The 24,702-nt window shown below is 48.8% G+C and overlaps 7 protein-coding genes across 11 annotated transcripts in view; 2 read left to right on the top strand and 5 right to left on the bottom strand.

Moving 5' to 3' along the window:
• The window catches only part of LOC6601166 (ecdysone-induced protein 78C), a 31,880-nt gene extending 30,178 nt beyond the window's left edge, over window positions 1-1,702 (bottom strand). The window contains exons 1-2 of the mRNA XM_026992377.1: window positions 823-1,702; window positions 545-660 (exon numbers count right to left, since the gene is read on the bottom strand). Of these exons, the coding sequence (XP_026848178.1) occupies window positions 545-660; window positions 823-1,694 (988 nt within the window). The 5' untranslated portion in view covers window positions 1,695-1,702. The remainder of the gene's footprint in view (window positions 1-544; window positions 661-822) is intronic.
• A 144-nt stretch (window positions 1,703-1,846) lies between these two features.
• LOC6601165 lies at window positions 1,847-9,149 on the bottom strand. 2 transcript variants are annotated; one of them, XM_026992378.1, is made up of 3 exons: window positions 8,639-9,149; window positions 6,138-6,379; window positions 1,847-1,910 (listed from the first exon to the last, which is right to left on the bottom strand). In XM_026992378.1, the coding sequence occupies exons 1-3, from the start codon at window positions 8,743-8,745 to the stop codon at window positions 1,861-1,863; spliced, it is 399 nt and encodes a 132-aa protein (XP_026848179.1). In that variant the 5' UTR covers window positions 8,746-9,149; the 3' UTR covers window positions 1,847-1,860. The 2 variants fall into 2 exon arrangements, with proteins under 2 accessions (XP_026848179.1, XP_026848180.1); XM_026992379.1 differs by lacking the exon at window positions 1,847-1,910 and adding an exon at window positions 1,988-2,012.
• An 863-nt stretch (window positions 9,150-10,012) lies between these two features.
• Window positions 10,013-12,263, bottom strand: LOC6601164 (integrin-linked protein kinase homolog pat-4). The gene is made up of 4 exons (XM_002026227.2): window positions 12,095-12,263; window positions 11,630-11,795; window positions 11,023-11,568; window positions 10,013-10,967 (listed from the first exon to the last, which is right to left on the bottom strand). Exons 1-4 carry the CDS (start codon window positions 12,181-12,183, stop codon window positions 10,422-10,424), a joined length of 1,347 nt encoding a protein of 448 aa, XP_002026263.1. The 5' UTR covers window positions 12,184-12,263; the 3' UTR covers window positions 10,013-10,421.
• Window positions 12,264-12,726: 463 nt separating this feature from the next.
• On the top strand, window positions 12,727-13,442 carry LOC6601163 (multifunctional methyltransferase subunit TRM112-like protein). Its single transcript, XM_002026226.2, has 3 exons — window positions 12,727-12,856; window positions 12,921-13,022; window positions 13,096-13,442. Exons 1-3 carry the CDS (start codon window positions 12,779-12,781, stop codon window positions 13,288-13,290), a joined length of 375 nt encoding a protein of 124 aa, XP_002026262.1. The 5' UTR covers window positions 12,727-12,778; the 3' UTR covers window positions 13,291-13,442.
• Window positions 13,443-13,513: 71 nt separating this feature from the next.
• Window positions 13,514-18,662, bottom strand: LOC6601162. 4 transcript variants are annotated; one of them, XM_026992252.1, is made up of 10 exons: window positions 18,179-18,662; window positions 16,820-16,928; window positions 16,584-16,745; window positions 16,349-16,524; window positions 15,824-16,171; window positions 15,445-15,683; window positions 15,155-15,377; window positions 14,283-14,876; window positions 13,883-14,017; window positions 13,514-13,822 (listed from the first exon to the last, which is right to left on the bottom strand). In XM_026992252.1, the coding sequence occupies exons 1-10, from the start codon at window positions 18,250-18,252 to the stop codon at window positions 13,615-13,617; spliced, it is 2,268 nt and encodes a 755-aa protein (XP_026848053.1). In that variant the 5' UTR covers window positions 18,253-18,662; the 3' UTR covers window positions 13,514-13,614. The 4 variants fall into 4 exon arrangements, with proteins under 4 accessions (XP_026848053.1, XP_026848054.1, XP_026848055.1 ...); XM_026992253.1 differs by lacking the exon at window positions 15,824-16,171; XM_026992254.1 differs by lacking the exon at window positions 14,283-14,876 and having other exon boundaries at window positions 18,179-18,659.
• A 272-nt stretch (window positions 18,663-18,934) lies between these two features.
• On the top strand, window positions 18,935-20,711 carry LOC6601161 (dynein regulatory complex subunit 2). The gene is made up of 3 exons (XM_002026224.2): window positions 18,935-19,161; window positions 19,225-20,100; window positions 20,164-20,711. The coding sequence occupies exons 1-3, from the start codon at window positions 18,967-18,969 to the stop codon at window positions 20,692-20,694; spliced, it is 1,602 nt and encodes a 533-aa protein (XP_002026260.1). The 5' UTR covers window positions 18,935-18,966; the 3' UTR covers window positions 20,695-20,711.
• A 28-nt stretch (window positions 20,712-20,739) lies between these two features.
• Window positions 20,740-24,454, bottom strand: LOC6601160 (uncharacterized oxidoreductase YjmC). Its single transcript, XM_002026223.2, has 3 exons — window positions 24,213-24,454; window positions 21,224-22,185; window positions 20,740-21,156 (listed from the first exon to the last, which is right to left on the bottom strand). Exons 1-3 carry the CDS (start codon window positions 24,412-24,414, stop codon window positions 20,998-21,000), a joined length of 1,323 nt encoding a protein of 440 aa, XP_002026259.2. The 5' UTR covers window positions 24,415-24,454; the 3' UTR covers window positions 20,740-20,997.
• Between the last annotated feature and the right edge of the window lie 248 nt (window positions 24,455-24,702).

A 24,702-nucleotide genomic window follows, 5' to 3' on the forward strand; every position in this document is an offset into this window, starting at 1 on the left:
TGCGAGTGGCACACAGCATTGACAGACTGCAGCGTGGAAAGCAATTTTCTTGGCACCGAAAGGAGAAGAGGCACAACTGCAACATGGGGCAGAAACACAACTGCTGCAACGGCAACAACTGGCCTCAACAACATTGGCCAATAACAGGGAATTATATTCATTTTCACATTTTTCATGCTGCGCTTTAATAGTTTCCTCAAAAGAAGAAGAAAAGTCGACAGGCGGCAGCTGGGAGGCTGAAGAAGGCGGTTGCAACGAGCAGTTGCAAGCAACTTTCAATTGGCTATGGTACGGCAGTTGTTGCAGTTGCAGTTGCTATTGCTATTGCTATTGCTGTTGCTGCCGCCGTGTTATGCAATGAATGCAAATTTATTGAACATAATTTTCAACTGCGACAACAATGGGACCTCGGACCCCGGACCCCGGACCCCGGACCCCAAACACCAAACGCGGAAGAGTCGAGCAGCGATCTTGGAGCAGGAGTTGCAGTTGCAGTTGCAGTTGGAGATGGAGCTGGAGATGGAGATGGACATACCTGAATGGCCTTTGTTTAGATGCGCAACAGATGAAGATGTTGCTGCGCTGGAGTTGCAGCTGGAACCGGCGGCTGAGAGGGCGATGGAGATGGAGCTGGGACTGCAGTTGTTGCTGGAGCTAGAGCTGGAGCTGACCGCTGACGAGGATGTATGAGCGTTCCCGCTGACATTGACAAGCGACGTGGATGTAGATGCGACTGCGGCTGCTGCTGCTGCGGCTGCTGCTGCTGCTGCTGCTGCGGCAACGACAGCGGATGAGCGACCAAAATGCTCCGAGCAGCTTGACGACGATGATGAGGAGACGGCGTGGGAGGAGGTGGAGCTGGCCGAAGAGCAGCCGCTGTCCGGCGAGGCGTGGGCCCCACTCGAGGAGGGGGAGCTGCTATGGTGGTGGCCGCTGCTGCTGGCCGGACCGAACTGATGCACACTGCTGATGGTGTACAGAGCACCTCTACCATTGCTCAAGGTGCAGTTCAGCTGCTGCTGGTGATGGTGTGTGTTCGGATTGGCGTTTGCGTTTGCGTTCTGGTGCGGATTCTGATGTGGGTTCTGATTATGCGAGTGGTGTGGATGGGGATGCGGTGCAGTGGCAGATGTGGCTATGACTGGCGTTGCCACGCCCTCGCTTGCAGCGGACGGGCCGTAGTAGTCGTCGCACTGCAGCAGCTGCAGGGGATCCGCATCCGCCGCCTCGATGGCACTTAGGCAATCCTGCAGCTCCCGCTGCTGGTGCTGTGGATCCTCCGCCTGGTCCTGGTCGGAGTCTAGGCTGGCGGCCTCGCTGTAGGCTCCTTGTGTCGAGGAGTCCTCGGGCGTGTCAAAGAAATGCAAATTGAAATCGGAATTCGCATCGAAATTGACTTCTGGGAGAAGTGGCCTTTCTTCGTCACCGTCCCCGTCCCCGTCCTCGTCCTCTTCTTCGTTGTCGTCGTCCTCCTCCTCTTCCTCCTCCTCGTCCTCCGCCTCTTCCTCGTCCTGGTCTTGCTCGTTGCCGTCAAAGTCCTTGATGTGGCTATCCTCCTTCTCCTTCAGCGAATGGAGCTGCTGCTGCTGCTGCTGCTGCTGCGGCGGCTGCTGCGGCTGCTTCACGCAAGTTTCAACCAAAAGATTGGAGCGGATTTGTGCCTGTGCCTCCAGCTCTATTTGGTATACATCCATGTTGCTCGGATCGCTGCGGTTACATGGCCATCCATCATCTGCATCATCATCATCTTGCTGCGGGAATTGCGGGCACTTTTCAGCATGTTTTTTGGCAGCAACTCAAATCCACATCACATTCCCCAGTCCTTTGGCACTTTATCGAGAAAGTCACGATCTCGAGGTTCTACTTAAGGTTCGTTCGGTTCAGGGATCTCTTTCTTATCGGTTTCCAAACTATTTGAAGGGAGATTTGGGTATTTTTGGTAACTTTTTTTTGGTAGGAGAAGGTATCCCAAAACGTAAATCTTCGACGCTACTTCTAAACTTATTCTAGATCTGAAAAGGATACAAAATTCTAGACATTCTTGAAGGGTTTGCTCTTCTTTGGGGTAACGAAGGGTTTTCCGATCTAATATTTACAGTGAAGCCTCTCCTGCCGGTGGAAGAGCGCTGATCTCTAAAGAACTTCATCGATTTCGCATCCGGAAAGCGAGTTGTCCGTCCGGCAAGAGAGCTTTCACTGTCTTTCCGATTATTGATGCCGATCATTGTCTACTCTGTTTTCTTTCTCTCTCCCATATTCCTCTCCCCCTTTCTCCGTTTTCACTTGCACTTTGCTTTCATAATAATTGTAATTGTAACATGGATTATATTAGATTAAAAAAAAATTCAATTCAATTCACTTCCGTGTTGCTTGGATATTCCTCCAGATCCGCATAGAACTGGGCTTTAAGAGTCCTATGTTCAAGATCGGGGCTCGATCGATATACGATATTGAGGGTTGGGTTTTCCGATCCGCGGTGGAGAAATTCTGAAATTGCTGCGATCGCGCGCACGAAACTCTCGCCTCGACGAGATCCAAGCGCCAACTTCGCAGCGCTCCAAATGCGCAACAGAAATCCAAGGCGAGCTGCAGAACAGAACCTACGACAACGCTCTGTGCTATGACGGCGGCAGTGGCAGTGGCAGCGACCAAGACCAAGTCCAAGACGACGACGACGACGACGACGCGAAAGAACAAGAATCACCATGTGTGTGCATTTGTGTGTGTGTCTGTGTGTGTGTGTGTGTGGAAAGAGTAGGAAAATAGAATGTGGCTGGGGCCTCTGTGTGGCCCAATGGAGTGGGGGGAAAACTACGTAGCGCCGTTGCTTCCAGCACGAGGCGGCATCTCTGGGCGAGTAGCGGGAGCGGGAGCAGGGAGCAGGGAGCAGAAGCAGCAGGAGGGGGAGGAAGAGTCAATGTGCTGCAAGCTGGAGCCGGAGTGCTTCCCTCGGTTTTCCTATCTTTCTAATCTCCACCAGCAAAAGCAGCAGCACCACTACCAGTACCACTACCACAAAGAACATCAGGCATTGCCACTCTCGCTGCTGCTGCTTCTTCTTCTTCTTCTTCTGCCGCTGCCTCCTGTTGTTGCACTTTTCCATTTGCAACTCTTTTCCTGGTTGCTATTTTCAATTTCTATTGCGCTGCCAAAGCTGGCAGCGACGCCAACGCTGGCTTCCAAGTGCATCCGCACACACACACACACACACACTCAAGATCAATTTCACATACACAAGCGCAGCACGAAAGAGAGAGAGAAAGAGAACCGTTACATAGTTTGCACTATCATCGAAAGAGAGAGCAATAGAAGTTGCCAGTGTGTGTGTGTGCAAGATAGAAAGATGAAGTGGGGGCGCCTCCATGGGGCGGGAGTCAAAGAACCTTCTTCTGCTTTGGGAGAGAGTCACAGCCAAAGAGAGCGAGAGAGAGATGATCTCTCTCTCTGAGTGGGAGAGTTTTACAATGCGGAAGTGAAAAATGTTGCAGTGGAAAGTGGCAAACAAGTTTTTGGCACAAGACAAACTATTTGAAGATCAAATGAAATAGAACTTCAATAAAAGCAAAGAAAACCCTAATGAAATAAATAGATTTCCCCTTCATTTTTCCTCCCCCTCCCCTTGACCTCCCATGAAGGCCCAAGGCACCAGAAAACTGCATATTTGAAGATCAAATCGAATCGAATTTAAATTAGGGCCAACCTTTTACCAAAGAAAATCTCAATTAAAGAAAATATTTGCCCACTTTTCCCCCGTTGTTCCTGCCCCACCGCGTCCCTCTCCAGCGCAGCCCAGCCCAGCCCTTCCCTTCCATCTGCTTGACGAATGCTTGGCCCAAAAGGGAACCAACGAAAGTCAATGATCAGCAACGGCAGCAAAGCCACCAGCGACGCCAACGTTAACGCCAGCGTCGACTGCAACTGCAACTGCAACTGCAGTTGGCAATTTTTCCAACGGGCAGCGAAAGCCACCAGAAACTGTAAATAACAAGAAAACGGCAACTTCGTGAACGAAACCCAACGAAGTCGTCAACGATCCTCCGCGAAAGCGAAACGACTCGACGACGAAGACGAAGACGAAGACCAATCGAACCAGCACGCAACAGCACCCCCGCCGTTGCACCACCAACCCGTTGCACGCCCCAACGTAATATGTTCGATTGCGTTGCCTGATAAAACCTGATCTCCCCGCACACACACACACACACACACACACACACACAACTGCTGCTGCTGCTGTTGGTGCTGCCTCGGCGGCTGTCCAGAGCAGAGCGCGGCGATGGCGATGGCGATGACGACGAACCAGGAAGAGAAAAATGAAAATGCCGCTCGCGAAGATTGTGTAATCGACTGTGCATAAGTGTGTGAGTGAGTGAGTGTGCGTCTGAGTGTGCGTGTGTGTGTATGCTTCGAGTGAGAGTTGTTTGCTGGGGTGGCGATGGGTGGCAAGGGGCAGGCGGTCTCCCCCCTCTCATTCTACGTGCCTTGGGCCCAGGCCAAGGTACTTTATTAAAGAGTATTAGTATTCTTAGTTTTCCTCAAGAATTTCCCCAACAATTTTTTTGGTTCGTGTGGTTTTTGTTTTTGTTTTAAATTATCAATTGATAGTAAAACCTTTAAGAACTCTTTTTGCTTAAAAACTCTATTTACGAACGGCATTTCCATTTTCATTCTTTGAAGATCCACGAGCGAAAAATCACACAGATTCAAAACCACTTCGGGCTTTCTTCAAGTGCAAATTTCAATGAAGTTTTCGTCAAGAAAGTGCATTTCACTTATCATCAGTACTCTCTGGGCGAAGAGAGGTGCTTGCTGGTGCTTCCACTTTTCTCTGGCAGACTTCTTCCTCCTGCCTTTCGCTTCTCTGCTTCCCTGCTACTCTGGCTCTCTGCTCGCGTTTTCGCGCTTTATTTATTTTGCTATTGTTGGCGGCTCTCGTCGGCGGCGGGCGGCTGCTGCTCCTAAGTTCAATGACTTCTAGGCAACGTCATGGGCAACATCTGAGCAACAACAACAGAAACAGCAACCACACAAACATCACCATTGCGCGGGGAGCAACAAAGAGGCGCAAAATGCGTTTAGCTTTAGTTTTATTTATTTGCTTATTATTATGCCACCGCGCTACACGCAAAGAAAAACCTGCAAAGGCTTATGCTCCCATATCATATCATATCTTATTTTGGCCATGAATTTGTACCTTCACCGAAGGATGATCTTCCAGGAGGCACACGCGATAGACACACGACAAAAGGGGTGATTAATAAGTATTAATCGAAAGTAAAAAATTAAGTACATATGTACATACCTATGTATTTATGTTATACTGTAGATATGTACATGTTTACAAAAATTAAATTAAAATTTGAATACCCCATAGATGGCTAAAAACAAGAAGTGGTTTTCACATTGAACAATGTAAATTTTCGTCAGTGTAGTCTCTAAGATTATAGATACTCTTGAATGTGATTTCTGTTTACTTTGCACATTTTTCCTTCTGCTGGCAACATTTGCGGCCAGTTGCCGAGGCCCGACGACTGATTCTGATAGCACTGGACTGGTAAACAAACTGGCGGAGTGAGCGTTAGAAATTATCACTTGAAATGGCACTGGATTCAATGGTTTCAATGGTTTCAATGGATTCAATGGGTGGAAATGTTCCAAGCCCCAAACAGCTCAAATAAGGTTGAGATTTAAGTGCTACTGGAAGTCAAACTCTAACCCCTCCCTCCCTTTGAGTATTACGAGCGGAATGCCAGGAAATGAATAGAGAATGCAGAATGCGGAATGCGAAGAGGTAGCCCTATAAACGTCAGAGCAGCCCAACTGCCACAAATTGTGGCAGCCTGGCATTTCTGCCCAACACTTTGCGACTCTATGCGCGTGTTTGTGGCATGTAAAGTAAACCAAACCAACTGCAGCTCTGCCCCTGGCATAGTAGGCGGCGGCGGCGGCGGAGGCGCAAGACAAGGAGAAGTAGAAGGGGAGGGAGAAGGGATAAGGGAAAGGCATTGTTCGGTTGAATGTCAGCAACCTCAATAAAATGCTACAATTCGTTTGCATTTCTTTGTTCCTGGGTCATGATCTGGTTCGTGGGCAACTATAAATAACAGATTCGCTTCGAGAATGGGGTTGTGGCTTACCCAATAGGATATCACTGCATCCCGAGCCGGAATGGGAGCTCAGCGAGGAGATGTGGCCGTCCGAGGGGCTCTGGGGCGCCTCTCTCAGTGGGCTGCTGGGCGTGGTTGGGGGCGTATTCAGGCAACGCTGGCTGCCCAAAGCTGTGGCTGTGGCTGCTGCTGTGGCTGCTGCTGCTGCTGCGGATGATGTCGATCCAGTTGGGGATTCAATCTTGAAGTAGCTCCCAATGACAACGGGCAGTCTGTAAGTATATCACGATATACTATATGTATTTAAAATATTATATATACATATACATATTTGCTGCTCTAATTGCCTCAATGTCAATGTCAAATGTAATTGCTAACAGGAGAACCGCAAAGTTGCTTAAAAATTCAAGTAATTATCGTTAGCTCAAGGCTCCTCCTGCCATCACTAACGACCCCCAATGCCGGGCCGAAGCAAAGGCATTCCCCTCCCTTATTTATTTTCTTTGCACGTCTTCTACTTATTCTACTTCAAAACCCCACCCCCAGACCCTCCCCTTCCTCTTGCCTTTACGTAATTGATTGGAAAAATGGCCATTCATGTTAAGTGCAGGAGGCTATGGCCATTCATTCCCAAAGAGATAGCAAGAAGGGGCACAAGAAGGAGAGAGGGGGAAAAGGGGGAGAGCGAGAGAGAGCCCCTGTATTGGCCATCTCTCTGCTGGCACAATTCTTAACTCGTTTTGCCTCGTAATTGGCCATTTTCCCTAGTCCGGCTCGGGCCAGAATTTATTGAATATCAACGTCGTTGGCTGGCGGTTCCTGGCGGGGGCTGGCACTTGAGCCACAGTCCACCCCACTCCCCACTTTGATCGATAGTCTTCTTGCTGTGTGGCTGTGCTTGAAATTTAAGAGCCATTTCCTGGCCGGAGAGCCTTTCCTTTAAGTTGAAAAGTTTTATGGAAATCTCGAGATGTATTGCCCTCACAGCTAAAACGGAGGTCGAGAGCTCGAGAGCAACACATTTCCCCTCTAATGCCGATTATGTGATGGCTTTTGTAAGTCGAATAAATCAAGTATACGCACGGGTATTACTCATACGCCACCGAAAGAAAGTCAAAGCATTCTCAGGGGATGAAAATCAATAGATGCTTTGCATGTGGCATCATGCTACTTCTTTGCTGCTCCCTGCTCCCTGCTCCCTGCTCCTGCTCCTATTTCCACATGCTCTTTTTTTGCCCACTTTGTGGCCTCCCAGGACATGTTCAAGCAGATGCTGTCTCTGTATCTGTATCTCTATCCGTATCTGTCTCTATGCCTCCGTGCCTCTACCTCTGCTTGTGCCTTTGCCTGTTCCTTCGCTTGTAGTTTGCTTTTACAATATTTCCACGTTGTTATGCACTTCAGTCGAGTGCTAGACCGAGCACTTCCACTTGAGGCTGCTGTTGCAGTGGCCGTACTGCCAGTTGTTGTTGCTTCTGGCAGTTGCTGCTGTGGTTGTTGCCGCTTGTATTGTCACAATATTTTCGCTTTTCAATGCGCCGCTCGAAAGCACAAGTGAAATATTTGCCCATGTGGCATTTTAGTTTGGCAAGAAGCCCTTTTCCATTTTCTCTCGTTCTCTCTGTCTCTGTATCTTTCTCTGCCCCTCTGCCTCTTTGTTTGCTTGTGCCTCTGGAGCCTCTGGTGCCTGTGGTGTTCCTTTGTGCTGAAATCTGCAAAATGGAACTTTTGATTTATGCAGGCAAGCATCGATCGCTTAGAGAAAGAGCTAGAGATAGAGACAGAGACAGAGATGGGTGTGGAGACAAGAGACGCGCACGTTCCGCTAGCTGCAAAATAAATCTCATCATTTGTTATACCTCCTCCTCTTTCTCCTCCTCCTGCTTCTCCTTTTTTGTAATTTTCCCATTTTCACTCATCAACGCCAACGTCATTTGAACAGACGCCAGCCTCCAGCATCAAGCCTACCGCCTGCCTGCCTGCCTGCCTGCCTGCTATTGTGTGGGCGTGGCAGTGGCATGCCGGCAGCATGAGCTGCAACGACAATAACCACAACACAGCAGCATCAGTGGCAGTGGCAGTGCCAGTAGCTGGTAGCTGGTAGGTGCCGCATCTGCTGCGGCTTTTGTGTGTGGAAGGAAGTAGGTTAGTGGCTCACTCGTCAGCCAAATGAATGATGGAGTAACTGCAGCAAACTGTGGCCCTGCTGTTGATGGAAACTTTTCATTTGAAATGATGTGGCAGTCAGGCAGGCAGCCAGGCAGCCAGGCAGCCAGCCTACTTGGTCCTGCTCCTCCAGCATCCTTTGTGTGCGTGTGCTCCATGCCGGTGCACTGCCCGGGCAATTGTATGGTTAATTGAAATAAAAATGAGACTAAAAGTGAAAGCCTGAAAAGTTGCCCCCTTTTGGCTCAGGTGTGGCTGCAAATTGGAGCACACAACCCTCGGACACCCCCGGTCAGCCCCGGTCACACACGGTCACCCCCGCTGCGAGTATGTGGGATGTACGTGGACTATTTATAAATATTAACCTGGTTTGCTGCTGCTGTTGGTGCTGTTCCCGATCCCGATTCCGATCCCGATTTCGATTCCGCTCCTGGTCAATGTGATTCAAACCCGTTGTGTTTGAATACTCCATGGATTGCCGGCCCTCCAAGGGGCTGGCTGTTGTTGAGTGCAATCACTAAAATACATTTAAGCAGCTGCTCTCACTCAAGTTCTGGCACCAAAAAAAAACTCTTCTTTTTAGCCACAGAACGCAATCCCGAATCTGTTCGAGAAATCTCTTACACGCAACGCCTAAAAGATGCCATGGAATTTTTCACTTCCTTTCCTTCATGTGGTTGTGTGTGTGTGTATGCGTCTGAGTTTGTGTTGTTGTAGTTAATTATTTAAAGCTTTTGAATATTTGTAGTGATTTTTAATTAGTTCTCCGCACGTTTCTTCCCTTCACTGGAATTAATTGTCTTTGGGTTCCTTTGCCATTGCGGAAATGCTGTTGCCGTTTGGCTGGCTGCCGTCATAACTGGCATGGAAAACTGTAAATCGGCTTTTGGACACTGCAGCTGCAGTTCTGCTGTTGCCTGTCTCTGCGTCTGTGGGGCGACCGAGCGACCGACCAGCCTCTGGGCCCGAAAAGTACCGACGACTACGACTACGACCACGTCCTGGTCGTACGACAGCGCCAGCGACAGCGACAGGACGACGGCGACAACAAAATGCAGCAAAACAACAAAACAAAAAAAAAACAGGAAAACTTTTTAAAGCTGCAGCAGCAGCAGCAGCAACAATAACAGGGAGGGCAGCCACTGGCTATGGCACAGGATGTACCAACAAAACAATCACATGGCTCGGTGCAAGCTTGCCGCAACAGCAATGGCAGCGCAGTGGCAGCGGCAGCGGCAAAAACAGCAACAAAGACAGCAGCAGCCCCAAATGAAATGGTGCCGCAAAAACATAAACAGAGAGCCGAGCCCCAAAGCCGGTGAGAGCCGGGCCAAAAGAGAGTCGAGCCATATCTTTAGAAGCATAAATGAGGGATGCCACATAACTGGGAATTTTCAAACAGATTATGAAGGACAATACAAAAATTTATATTTTAATGCAAAATAAAAATAGGCATTTTAGAGAAGTACTTTTATTTTCCACATCAGAGACACCATTTTCTGGCGCTCTTTGAGGGAGATTCTCACGCCGGCGCTCTGCCACATCGCCTCGCGGTCTGCCTCTGCCTCCGTCTCTGTCTCTGCCCACGCGAGCTGCACAAAATCGCGTGCATGAAATTGAAACCAGGTCAGGGACGTTTTGCTCACGTTACCCGACCGTACCGCACCCCCACTTTACTCCACGCCACTCCACAATGCAGGCAGAAAGCTTCAGTTGTTTTGCTCGTCAGTGGAAAAAGCTTTCGAGGGAAAAGCTGTACGCACACGGGAGACGGTGTTCGGTAAAAACGTTGTACCGCCTTTTCGTAGGTACATACATCATTTATTAAAAAAAAAATTAGTAACAAATATAATTCTGTATAAATACGATCCTAACATTCATCGAACTTAAAATGTACGATAAAATCGAGCACTCGGACAGAGAACATCATGGAAAATCATAAGAAACGAAGGTGAGACACAGTAAACATAAATTCTAGACAGAGAATACAAGGGAAACGGTAGCCGTAAAGGGGATTGCGCTCGGCTGCTTTCGGTTCGAGTTTCGGTTAAGTTCAGTTAGACAAGTTAACACAAAGTGGTATTAAAATTAGTTGGCAAAACACGTTGCAGACAAGGCACATTTTGGCTTATTAATCGCTGCTGCAATTCAACGCTTCATCTTCTCCAGAATAGGCACAACCATGTCGAACTTGGGCCGCTTGCCCGGATCCTCGTTCATGCAGATCGAGATTAGTTTCGACATGTGGGAAGAGGTGCCTGGTGGAATTTTAACTCGCAGTCCCTCCAGGGCTATCTTCATGCCGCACTCCATGGGCGACCACTCGGCGAAGGGCACCTCACGCGTGGTCAGCTCCCAGATGAGTATGGCAAAGCTCCACATATCGGAGGCCTCCCAATTACGGTCCGCTGGCTTACGCTGCAGCGCCTCTGGCGACATCCATGCTGGCTGGTAGATGCGTCCCTTCTCCTGGAACGAGAACTTGGCATCGCCCATGTTGATCCGTGCCGTCAGATCCTCATCGATCATCACATGATGGCTGTTGAGATGATATGTGGGTATGATCCTCTCCAGCGAATGGAGAAAGGCCATGCCGCGGGCAATATCCAGAGCAAAGCTGACCGCCTGGCTGGTGTCCACCACCACGCCGGTGGCTCCATGCAGCAAATTGAAGAGCGATGACCGTGGCATATACTAAAAAAAACGAATTTGTTTCTCTCAGCATAATGGCAGATGTACACAGACTTACCTGGCTAATCACCACCAGATTGGGAGGCGAATTGCAGGCTCCGATGATGGGTAAAATGTTGGGATGCGAGAAGATGCGCAGCTTGGGAAACTCCTCGTTAAAGTCGCGCGATATGCGCGGCGTGCACTGACGCACGCCCAGAATCTTGGCTACCACATCGTTCTTTTGCCAGCGTCCCCTCCATGTCTCGCCCGAGGCAGTCACCGAGAGCTTGGTGTGCAGATCCAAGTCGCCCATGCTGATGCCCTTGAAGCGCGAGAGCGTCGCATCTCGCGACCTAGTTTTCATGCCCTGCCAGCTTTGCTCCTTGAAGCTAATGACCTTCATTTCCTGGCCATTCTTCTCGGCCAAGTCCTGCATACGCTTGCCCAGACTCGGCTTAGCCTTGTCAACGGGGGTGTGCCCGTCCTTATTGGCAATAGAGACCAGCGCCCCAGCACTGAGCAGATCCTCGCAGATCATGTCATAGCCCCAGAAGCAGGCATAGTGCAGAGGCGTGTTGCCGTGCTCATTTACAGCATTCACATCCGACTTTTCACGCAACAACTAAAAGGGAGATTCAGTATGTTCAGATTGCACTGTTTGAATGTTTTTTTCTACTGCTCACCATCTGGACAACATCACGATGACCGTGAGCGGCAGCCAAATGGAGTGGGATGTCATCCCCCATATTGGTGGCATTAACACGGGCGCCGCGCTGCAACAGGGTCTCCACCAGCTTGGCGTGTCCCTCCTTGGCCACCCAGTGCAGAGGACTGAAGCCATGATCGTCTCTGGAAGGAAAGTCAATATAAATATAAATATAAATTGTGTGGGAAGCAGGTTTTATGCTGGCGACGCCTTCGATTTGTTGTTGCTTTTTCATATGTATGCGCTTCGGTCTGTTTACACAACGCAAGAATAAATCATGACGTCACTGCTAGACTCTTGAATGGCTGCCATTATATGGGGCTCATAAGTGGATGAGTAACTTTAAATTCCATCGGAAGGCATATGCCTGCATGGAAATTCATTATTTTTAGTGTTTCGCTGCAAATGAGAAAGCATTCAACAGTTATTTGTTTCTTTTTACCCCAGATTCATGTCATGTTCCGTCTCGTCCAGCCAGAGGCGCACTTGAATTGAGTTGCCCTCGCGGCACCAGTGGAATATATCCTCCATTTCTAGCCTTCACTCGTTTATTCTGCTCTGTGTCACTGTTTTAGCAAGTATTGGAACTTTAATTACATCTAGAAACTCCTAAAAACTATTAAATTGCAGCAGTTGGGTGAAGATCAGTGTGAACGCGGACTTATCGTTAAAATATACCGTGCGACCATCAGAAATATACCAAAATATACCGTCAAATTTTAAAAATATACCGTAAATATACTGACGAATTCAAGTTATATTATACATATTACTCAATTTTGATGTTCCGTCGAATATTATTAGCTAGATAGAATATTTAGCCATGCCCACATATTTTTATACGATTGATGAATCATTGTTCTACTTAACTAGTTTATTCTTAATACTGGCTTTTATTGGATTTTGCGTAAAAAATGGTTAAAGCGAAATAGGTCAAACAAAAAAAGGTTTTAGCGAAAAGGGACAAACAAAACAAACGACAAACAAACAGCTGTTGTGTCTGCGCTTCCCAGTGAATGTCAAAAGAGCCAAGAAGCAGAAAAACGTGCGCGTGCCGCTTTATTTCTTTTTGAAAATACAATAAATTTCACTCTAAACGAAAAAATCAACGATTCGCAGCTCTAAAATGAAACTCAGCACATACAATTTCCTTACATCGATGGCCATTAAGGGCGTAAAGGTTGGCTTTCCCCTGAAACTGACGGTAAGTGCTGGAATCTTGCGTGCCTCGTATTGATTGTTTCATGGAATTATGGTTTTGTATATAGATTAGCAAAAAGGAACTAGTGGAGACTGAATTTAACCCCACATTTGTGGAGCGCCTTCTGCCCAAGCTGGACTGGTCTGCTGTCTATGGAGCCGCACAGGTGGTAAGTGCGAAATGTGGCATTGCGTATATACATATGTATGCGTATAGTTTTCATTGTCAAAATTTTCCCTCAGGCGGAACTTGCTGAAGACATACCCGCTGTGCAGCCAGAGAGTATAGTCGACAACGAACAGCTTCTGCAGAAGCTGCACCATCTTCTCTTCGAAATCGACGTGCTGGAGGGCCAGTTGGAGTGCCCTGAGACGGGGCGAATCTTCCCAATCACCGACGGAATCCCCAACATGCTCCTCAATGAAGACGAAGTCTAAGTCCAAGTCCGCCCATTTCTGCTTTTCTGTATCATAAACCTAACCAGTTAGGCATAGCATATGAATAAGATAGTTTGCTAGTTTTCTTTTTTTTAATATCAATTTATTTTCAGAGTATCAATAGTTTTATACTAAAAAAAAAGTGGAGCTTGGATGGAATGTGTTTGGTGTGGGTATACATAGGGGGAACAAGTAGAGCGAAAATTTTTCACGACACATACAAAAGATTAGTCTGAGTTTCTGGAGGGTGTTGTGCATTGCTATTGATTAAATGTCTTCTCCCTGCTTTTTGGCACTCTAGAGGAGACTGTCCGGTCCGCCGGTCTAGTTGCATTTGATGTTGGGACTTTTATTGCTTCCCTGGGCATAAATGCTGCCCTTGGCCAGTCCCGCCTTGGCTCCCTTGCACAATTCCGTGTTCCTGCCGGTTGTCTTGTAGGTGCGTTCGCTCAACAGACTGGCATCGGGTCCTTGGGTGGGCTGCTTGTGGATGAGCGTTGTATTGGGACCATTCCAGGTGACGTAGTCAGCTCTGAGAGAAGAAACCCATGAGAATGGACTATATATCGATGTATGCCTTGGGGACACTTACAATAGTAGGTTTTCATCTGCTCCTTTGGTGAGCTGCGAATTGGCTCCCAGGGTGGCCATGCGTTCGATTATGGATTGAAACTCTGAGGAATCCGAGTTATGGGAGTTTCCAAAGGTCGTGGATTGCTGTCGATGTCTGTTGGGCAGAGGGAAACCTTATTTAAAGCCATTTGACAGCAAATAATAATGAAATAGTATATTAGGATTACACATTCATCAAGAAACTAGAGAAACCAAAGTAAAAGAATAAAAAAAATTAGGATTAGCTGGAGTTGGAGCCTCCCTACGTCGCATGCGAGTTGAGTTCCATTCAAAAGTTCTAAAAACAACGCATGCGCATCGGTTTTTTTTTAATTGCGAAACGGTAACGGTAACGGTAATGGTAATGGGCATACGCATACTTCAGTGAATCGGTTTTGGCGCGCGAGCGACTTTCAATTGCCTTCGCTATGGATGAGGAGTTGGAGTTGGTGTTGGCCGATGCCAGCGATGATGACGTCATTGATGTTGAATAGGAGGAATAGGAGCTAGCATTGCTATTGCAGTGGGAATTGCCATGCAGGTAGCCGCTGATGTTGTAGTTCTTGCTATTGCTACTGTTCAGATTATTGTAACTGTTGGTGTTTGTTGTTGGATTGAAGCTACCGCAGCCTCCGCGGGCCAGGATGCTCTTGGTGGTGAGGCGTTCGTAGCAGGGCTGCAATGTGGGTGACTGTGCGGGTGAGACATATGAATGCGATGAGGATGCACTGGAAATGGATGACAGTGTCTTCTCTGGGGGCTTCCTGGCCTCCTCTTCCCCTGCCTGTTCCTCCACCGCCTTGACCTCCTTGTACCCCTCCATTGTGGGCGTATAGTGGCGGTGATCTAGGATGATCTGTGTGGTGGCCGTTGACGGTGTTGTGACATTGATGGATGGCAAAATGTGGCGCTTGTGTGGTGGCTTCGGTGCACAGACGGTTGTGGGTGCTCTCTCCACCACCACCGTGAGAATGCTGGATGATGGCATGGCGTTTGTTTGGTGGCAGACGTGGCAGCGCGCAAAGCAAGCGAAAAGTGTGTGTGTTCGATTTCGGGGGATTCAGTTTCGGTTTCAGATTTTTAGTTTTTGTCAAAGGCAGCAACAAAAGTTCACAGAGAAAATAGGCAATCGATTAACAAACGGATAAAGCAGCAGGGCAAAGAGAGAAAGAGAGGTGGATGGGGTGTGGTGGGGTTTGGTGGGAAAGCAGGGCGGGACGATGTCCATCGGGTGACCATCTGGAAAAGCTACCTGTCTGTGGCATGACCATCAACATGCTCGCCTCCTATGACCTTCCCCAGATCCAGCTGCTTGGGTAGCACAGCGGCATGCTTTTGGTCTCGTTGCTCGTCCTCGTCCTGCACAATCTGCAGTATCTGTGTGGCCCGATCCTCGGCATAGTTCACCGACTCCAAGGCCATCAGAATGATGCGCTCGGCAATCTGTGGGTACTTCTCTTTCAGCAGCGTTTGCACTGGATAGCATAGAAATGAAAGAAATCAAATGACTGAACGCCAATAAAATGTGTGGTCGCCACTCACTGTTGGCCTTCTCCTCGTCGGAGTACTCCTTGGGGCGCAGTGGAATGTGCTGTGTGGCCAGATCTCCGCCTGGCTGCTCCGGGGGACGATTGTTGGGCTTGTGCGGCTGCTGCATATCCCGCTTCGTGTAGCCCAAAGAAATCAGTTTCTCCGAGGCAAACTGCACATTGTTGTCCGCATTGGCCAGGATGTCCAGGAGCAGCATTTCATCCGCCTTGGGAAATATGTTCTTCATGTATCTAAGGGACAGCGAGGGAGGAGATTAGTTTAAGAGGTAATGTGCACTTTTAAAACTCTTTCTAGCTAAACGGAACTATAGCGCAGTCAGAGATGGAGGCTCATCCATCTCCCACTGCTTTGGACGCTTTTTCGGGCGCACCTTAATTTCATTTTGGGCGACGAGTGCGGCTTGGGCGAGCTCCGCCACTGCGGGGATCCATGCAAAGCCGGCGGCACAGCACCTGGGGGAAGGACTTGAGCCAAGTGGCCACCGCTTTGCATGCTCATGAGACTACCAAAACGGCCGCCTGGCAGGGGACTGGCCGTGCGGGAGGTGCCCCGACTAGCCGCCATGTCCAGGCGACGCGCCGGTGGTGTCATATAGAAAGCGGAATTGCTGTGGAACAGATGCCGCTGTGCGGGTGGCGTCACAAAGGGCCCGGGCATCGTAACCGGATGCTTCTCCACCTGCAACGCGCTAATGACGACGGCCTCGCGATTGTAGTAGCTTCAGTGGGGGTTAGTAAGCGTGGAAAAATAATGGAGGCGATTCGTATGCGTGGGGTTAGGTGGGTGCAGGAAGCGGCAGCGTGAGAGAAGATAGAGACGTAAGTACGGAGAGATTAGTGTGGTTACGGAGGATTAGCATGAAAGCGCGGGGAGGGGCTCGGATGGGAGGTCTTACCGCTTCAGCAGCAGGCGAATGTGGTTCTCGCCGGCTGTGGGGAACATGTTCTGGATCTTGGCCACCACGCCATCCGTTTCGGTTTGGGTGGTGAACGAGGTCTCCTGAATGGTGGAACGCCTGGACATGTTACCACCCAGGCGGGTCCGTTGAAAGGGCAGGGGCGAGGACATTTCCTGGCAAGCAAAGGAAGCTGTGATTGGGCGAATCCTGCGGAAATTCCATGGTCACTTACCAAATGTCCCTTGGAGGAGGCCGACAGCAGCGGACTCGTCGATATATTGTGCAGCGTGGACTGCTCGCGCTCCTGAAAGGCCCTGACAGCCGTCAAACTGTTACTGGGATAGACGTGATACGGCGAGCTGTTGTGCGAGGTCTGTGCCGTACTGACCATTTGCTGGAAATGCGAGTGTTTTGGGTGAAAATCAATAAACTGCACTTTACGAACTGTACGAACTGTACACAACTCACCTGCAAGGCTATCGACTCGGTGGAACAGCGCTCGTTCTGCAGCTGCTTGTAACTGCGTCCGCGCGGGTCCTCCAGCTGCATGGCCTTTGTCAGATAGTTTATGTAATAGCTGCAACGACAATCATATGGCAGATGAGCTTGCAACAGGCCGCCGCACAGAAAGTTTCCGCCAAAAGTGCAAAGTGCAAATCAAAGGCCATCGAATGACCCCTCCCAACAGCCACAGCCACAGCCACAACCTCAGCCAGGGACAGTCGAAAGCTTCCCGATGATGCAGGCCATGGAAGGGTTGATTTCTGCCGCCAGCCGGTGGCGCTTCGCTGGTGGTGGATTCAATCCACAAGTTGATGGCACTTTTGGGAGTGGACAGGTGAAAGGGAAAAGGGTAAAGCTCCGACTCCTCCTAAAGACCGGCACGTGCTAAGTAGCTGCCAAAAGGCGCCCAAAAGACGCCCAGTCGTCATCCTCATCGTTGTCGTCACATTTGACAGGCAATCTTGCCTCTGATTGCAGCTCTGTGTGCGTGTGTGTGTGTGCGGGATGGGGATAGAAGACGAGGAGTCGTCTCTGGCTGAGTGGCCACTTGAATTAACGTATATGACAGTCAGTCTTTGGGCTTGTTGCTTAATTGCACAAGGCCCGCCAAAGAAGGCAGCGGACCCAGCACCGGCAGAGGCACAGGCACAGGCACCCCGTGGGCATCTGACGATGCGGAAGTGACACAATTTATGCAGCTATGCAAAAATGAGGCCAATTGGGGTTTCTGAGTAGCCCCAAGTATCCGTGAAGAGATGTGTTTGACACTTAAGGACTTTCGACAAGTAAACAAGAAGTGGTTCTAAAGGAAAAATGTCTCCAAAGTGCCAGAACAGCTCCATGTTTCATTGTTAAAGCGCTTTAATGTACATCATACTGAAATACTGCTTTAAAAGCACTTCTTCTCAGTCAATGCACTCCTTAACAATACATTATCGTACACCGTATATCGTAAAACATAAAATTCTGGAAGCATCCCCATACCACTTGACACTTTAGAGTCCCTCCAACCAACAGTTACAGTCTTTATATCCTTCGAAAGTGCCCCCCCACGGTTGCCTAGCGAAAGGCCATTAAATTTCCCGCTGGGAAACTGGGTACAGTCGTCTAGTGGCACGCAAGGAAAAGCGCGCACCAACACAACAACATTTCTCCACTCACAAACAGATTTATCTTCCTTTTTCAGTCTTTTTAATGCAGGCATAAATATTTATGACGTTTGGAATGACATGCATCGCTGGTACATAGTCGTATACATATGTATGGATGTACATTCACAAATTATATTCATATGTATGTATGTAGAATGCACTCGAAGCTTACCAATTTCCCGTTGTCTGGTCGTATTTGCAGTCCCAGCCGGGGGGCAGCTTCTGATAGCCGCCTGCATCGCTCATTTTGAATGCACAGAAACGTCCACGCGATAGATGCTCAGACACAGATACAGATACGAATGCTATTGCGGTTTTACGAGTATTTTTTGCTCAATATTTATGGGCTTTTAAAGTCGAATTCACAGCTTGTTTGCCAACTGTCTGCAACCCCGAAAAACTTGGCTGGCTGTCTGTATTGCCCTTGCCACTCGAGCCTTGTAGTTGCCTTTGTTGCCGTTGTGGCCATTGGGGGTTGATACACCACCACCACGGCCGTCACCACCGCACAAGCAAAGTTATTTTTGTTTACAAGGCGGAGCCGGGAAAAAAAAAATAACACAGGATGGCGTGCCTTCAGTGGCGAGGTGGGTGGGTGGGTTTTGCTCCTCGTTCTAGTCCGTGTAGCATGCGCGCGCCAACAACCTCACGATTCAAGCTTTCACTGTTAACTGTGAAAAATCACGGTTGCGTCGCACTGAAGTTTCCAGATGCTGCGCGGAGAGAGCTTTTGGGCTCCACCACATACTCGAATCAGTGTTGGAAATCGCCTGGCACATGTAACGGCATTTTGCTCACGTTCTAGAAAGCTTTGCCATAACCTTCAACGTAAACAATCTTGACTGGTTTCGTATACGGTCACAGAAACAGAGTAAATTTCAACTGTCAGCAACAAAAAACCAATATTTTATACTCGTATTTCTCATTTGTGATTAGTGATTAAAATAGTAATACACCAAAATGTCCGAGCCAACGGGTGGAGGGGAACCCGAAATACGGATGACTCGACTCACAGACAACTATCTGCAGGAAATGCAGGATGAATTGGATAAGGCGCCTGAGGGGCCTCACAAGCCAACGAAAGCCGAGAAGAAGGCTGCCAGGAAGGAGGCCAAGAGACAAGAACAGATGGCCGACAAGAAGCTGATTATGCGCGTGAGTACTGGTATAGTTGCCGCCAAGCTGTTCGCAGGTCTAATGGGTTCCGCCCTCGAGTAGGATGCCCTGAGCCGCGAACTGGAAATGGGCAAGCGTATGGAGAAGAGAGGCAACGAGGAGTGGCACGAGATGTGCAAAGAGATCAAGATCACGGAACTCCGTGAGGAGATCGTGAATTGGGGCAACAAGGCCGAAAGAAATATTGAAGGCAAGAACGATCACATCAAGATGTTGATCGAGGACATGACCCAGACACAGGATCGCCATATGCGCTGCTTTAGCAAGACGGTGGAGCTAATTGATCACGTCAGAGACTGCTTCCACGGCATGATAGATGGGATAAGGAACATGTACGATCAAGAGGCAGAGATAATGCTCAGGGAATACTACGATGAGGTCCAGCGCCGCACAGAGGAGGTGGACTTTATGCACGAGAACAGCGAGAACATTATACATGCCACGAACATAACCACGCGCGACCAGCTCAATGAGGACTACCAGATCTTCTTGGAGCAGCGCGACGATCGTGTCAATACAGAGATCGAAAATCGGTTCCGCATACGCGATCAGGTCGTGCTCCGGATGACCGATATGCAGCAGCAGCTAAACGATTTTGTGGAGTCGCTTCGGAGCACAGAGCTGGATGCCCACAAGTACGAGAAGATCCGTTGGCTAACCGAGCGCCAGGCGGCCTTCATGGATGAGTCGCGCAAACTCAACTATGAGGAATTAAAGAACATTAACGCCATGTCCGATCTGAACAAGGAAATGCTGCGAGTCGAGTCGGAAAACAACTCGACTCTAAATGATCTTCGCCTGGAGTTTCAGTACTTTACGCGTGTGCGTAAGAAGATCGAGCAGAATCAGGAAATGGATCGCGTGATCACCCATGAGAAGCTGCGTATACTAACGGGCGAGTGCTACGACATAATAAAGGTAATTTCTGTTTTCAGTTTGATCCGATCCGAACCAGTCTTAATTGAGATAGTCCTGCCACAGCAATTGGAAAAGCACGTGAAGAGTGGCGAACTGTTGCTGGCTCTGTCGATCACCTGCCGGAAGCTGCAAACCGAGTCGGAAAAAGTCATCTTGGGCGGTGAGATTGTCGATGAGACGGATCTGGGGGCTGTCGATGAGCAGTTCATTCTGAAAACATTGAATATGAAAGCCCATGTGGATATAACCGAGGCGGAGCTGTTAGAACAGAATAAATTGCTGAGGAACTTTTGGCGTCGTCAGGCCATGGTCGAGGCCCAAAACCTTCTCTTGCTTGAGGAGAAACATCGTCTGACCGAGCAGAACGAACGCTATTTAAATTTCATCAAGTCTATGAGCGTCACCGAAAATCCCGAAGAGCTCCGATCGGCCGTGAAGGTTAAGATGTGCGACAATCAGCCAATGACGCCGCATCTGTTCCAGACCAAATGCAAGGAGTACAAGTCGCGCATTCTCTGCAAGTCCAAGATGGCCCACAAAGAGGCCAAGTGGGATGCGGAGAAAGTACTGCGCCAAGTGATAGAGAAACATTAATCGCACACCGAATTTCCTTCAACTATAAACACACACCCACACGAATAAACGATGTATTCTATTATTTATTACTCGTAATTAATATCATAATGTATTATGTACGTATACATATGTATGTACATATGTATGTATATTGCAAAAGCAAATGTGCAAAACAAACTGTTGCATAGAACACCAACGGATCGGATATGTGGTCAAAACTTAGGCACTAAATAACGCTGTGCTTTGGTCAGGCAAAATGCAGAAGCTCCTCCAGCATATGGCAATGAACGACACACACACACATGTGGCATGGGCTCGTCTCTAGTTAAAGGCCAGGGGCTTGATGTTCAACTTTTCCGCCAAGGAGGCGCAGGTCTTTAGCTGATTCTCCAGATACTGGATGCCACCGGCAGCGTCAACGGATGCCATATTCTGGCTCTCCTTGTCACCAGCCAGGAGAACCGGCTTGCTGGGATCAGTCTGCAAAAATAGAGCAAAGTACAGATTATCGAGAGGCTATGATGGCTATAAAGACGGAGGTCCTTACCGGCTCTACTCCCCTAAGGCGGGCATTGAAATCGGTCATGCGCTCCTCGAAGTTGGGGGCGAAACAATTGGGATCAACGGCAATGAAGACCTGGCCAAGATCTGCCGCCGAATCGGCTCCAGCGTGCGTCCACTTACGCACCTGGGTGGAGTAATGGGCACCGGACATGACGCCAGAAAGGATGTCCACCATGGCACCCAGACCGAATCCCTTGTAGCCAGAGGTCAACTCCGATCCACCCAAGGGCATTAGGCAGCCGGTGCTGAAACCCAATTCGGCATCGTTAGTGATGTTGCCATTGGGATCCTGTGCCCAGCCATCGGGCAGAGCGGCACCCTTGCGGCGCTGGATCTCAATCTTGCCCACAGCAACGGCTGTGGTCGCCATGTCCAGCAGGAACTTGTCGCCGTTCGTGGCGGGTGCGCCCAGGGAGAGGGGATTGGTGCCCAGGGCAGCCTCCTTGGCCCGTGTGGGGGCCATCAGCGGCGACGTGTTCGTCATGGACATTCCGACGAGACCCTGCTCCATGGCTCGGATGGCATACCAGCCGGCCATGCCGTAGTGGTTCGATCCCTTGGCACAAACCCAGCCAACGCCCACAGTTTTGGCCTTCTTGATGGCCAGGTCCATGCAGTAGTTGCCCACCACAGCGCCCAGACCATTGAGTCCATCCACCCAGGCGGTGGCCGGAGTCTCCTTGAGAACCTTCGGCTCTGCACCACCGTCCGTGGAGTTGATGGCCAGATCGTTGATGTACATCTCCAGGCGATTCATGCCGTGGCTGAAGTGGCCCCGGTGATCGGCCGCCACAAGGAGATCGGCTTGGGCCTCGGCATGGGCCTGGGGTACCTTCACCGCCTTGAAGCAGTCGATCATGAAGCGCCGGGACTCGGCAACAGCCACCAGTTTGGGAGCAGAAGACGCCATGTTTCTGGTAGAACCTCTGAGCAGCGGACCAAAGTCTGTGATAGAATTTAGATTGGGACGGGCTGCGTTAGAATTTGGTATCTTTCGTGGCGGTGGGAGAGCGGAACGTGTGTGCTCAGATACGCGGCGTATACGCGACTGGAAGTGAAATGGGCTGAGGCGAGGCGAGGCGACACAAGCAGTCGTCTAATTGTTCTGACAATCTCTCACTCATACAGAGGGGGATACGATAGGGCCTAGGCGGTTGGAAACAGCAGGGGTGGCCGCACAAGAGCGGGTCGGTTCTTGTTTTCGCTTTTGGCAAACCCGAAATTCCGCAGACTCGAAGTGAACGGGAACGAGATAGACGACTGCGAGTATTATAAATGCTTATCAGCATAATGTTTGCATTGGTTTTAATATAATATCCCAGTTTCTACCTGGCACATGGCACACCAGGAGGAAAGATATCGTATGGAGCGATTGCGACTCTCAATTCTCTCGAGCGTGTGTAACAAGTTTTTGCTTCTCTGTTTTCATCTATAGGGGGCTCGCAAGTCTATACATCCATACATATGTACATATATCACTAACCTCACATATACGTATACATATACTATAGTATTTATTCAATCCGCTGCTTATTTATTATTTGTATGCGAGCACTACAGGGGTTTTGTTTTTTTGTTGTCGTTTTTTCTTGTTGCGTGTGTGGGCTGGACGTAGTACGTCGTCTTGGCGAAGTGTTTGCTTGGTAATGACCTTGAACTTAACTCATGGAAATTATTTCTGTATTTCTGTATTCTTGAAATCAACATTCTGATAGAAATTAATTGAAAGCGAGTGTAGGCAGCGATGAAAGTGGGACTCTTGGGCACTCAAATTAGAGTTCATTGCCATTCTCGTAGGTTTGTTTGCCGGGAAGTGCCGCCCAGTACCCGCCCAGTGCCGCCCCAATGAATGTAATAACGTTGACCTTACACAATAAAAGCGAATGTGATGGATGATGGGTACAACATGTGCACGTAAGCCCCACTAAGCACACACTCAATTTCAATTGATTTGCTGATGGCTCTACTGGCTTTATCTTATCGGAGATCATCAGAGATATCCCACACATTCCCTGAATATTCCACCTACAGTAGTTCTAGAAGGTTTTGATGTTTCCAGCTCAAGCTTAATGGCTTAAACACGACTTGGCTTATTTCTTGAATGGCGAAATATAAATAGCCAGCTGTAGATCTGCTAATTTTTGAATATTTAGCCAAACTGTGAGGCATTCGATCGGCGGCGGACTCTCTCTGTCCGCCGCCCTCCTTATCTTATCAGCTTAACCTAGTCCAAAATATATTTCGAGGGCTCTGGAGGTCTCGGCTCTAATCAATCTGGGGTGGACGAGTGGGCTGGCGATTAATAAACAATAAATTATTGGGCAAGTAAACAAGTTTTATGCTCGCATCGGTCCGCCCATTAACACCTTTCTGAGTAATGGATATATTTGATCGATCCGCACTGGATACGAGGGTGTTATAATATTGACTAAACGGCAATTGAACGCGAACCAGTTTCAGATATCGGAGGAACAACTGAAGTGCCTAATGCGCTTTCAATGAGGCAATCAAAAGGCGATTAATAGCTCGTGGAAGACCCAGCGATGTCATCGCATCGATTCGGATTCCAAAATGTTTATTTTTTTCGGGTTATTAGACGCCAGCCCCCTTTTTATTCTTATACAACAGCCACTTGTTGTGTGTAATAAGTGATGTGTGACGTGTGTGTGTGTTTTTTTGGGGCTGTGGCTCATTAAAAAAAATTGTCAAGCAACAAAAGTTTATTTTAATTATAAATTCGTACATATAGTCGTTAAAATGACGAGTGGGAGGCATTATGAGAGAATTGGCGAAAAAAGATGAGAGAACGCAACAAATTTTGAAAAATGATCAGTGTTGCCAACCCACCCACAGTTGGAAAGGGGAAAAGATAGAAAGATATTTGTATCTATCTATTGTATGCATGTAGGTGATGGATTCATAATAAATCAACAATTGCACGCGTAATTTGCATTATTAAAGTTCAAACTTACCGCCAGAATTTGCATTCGAATTTGGGGCTTTGGCTGCTGCTGCCACTGCCGCTGCTGTTGTTGCATGCCGCCTACAAGAGGGGCGCCTTTGAAGCGTTTGAACGCACCGCCGATTGGAAGCACTGGCGTAGGCGTAGGCGTATGCGGCGTCGCCAGTGACCGCAGAACGACGCAGAAAGCAGAACAATGTCAACGAAGTCATTGCAACAAATAAGGCAACAAAAAGCACACAGGCAAAAACCAGGCACACGAACGGCAACCAAAACAGAACAGAAGAGAGCGAAAACGGAAAAACTAGTTGGAGATAACTACTACTACGTAATACGTAAGGCCCCAAGAGCAGCCAGCCCCAATGGCGGAAGGGGACGGGAGGGAAACAGCTGACGTCGCTGTCGCTGTCGTGGTCGGCGTCTGTGTCAAAGTCGCTGTCGGTCGTGCGTTGCTTGCACTTTTTATTTATTCTCCGAGTGATTCAGAACGTTTTATCTTT

This window comes from Drosophila persimilis, unplaced genomic scaffold (genome assembly GCF_003286085.1).
Source record: "Drosophila persimilis strain 14011-0111.01,24,50 unplaced genomic scaffold, DperRS2 tig00000732-arrow-arrow-pilon, whole genome shotgun sequence".
NCBI lineage: Eukaryota > Metazoa > Arthropoda > Insecta > Diptera > Drosophilidae > Drosophila > Drosophila persimilis.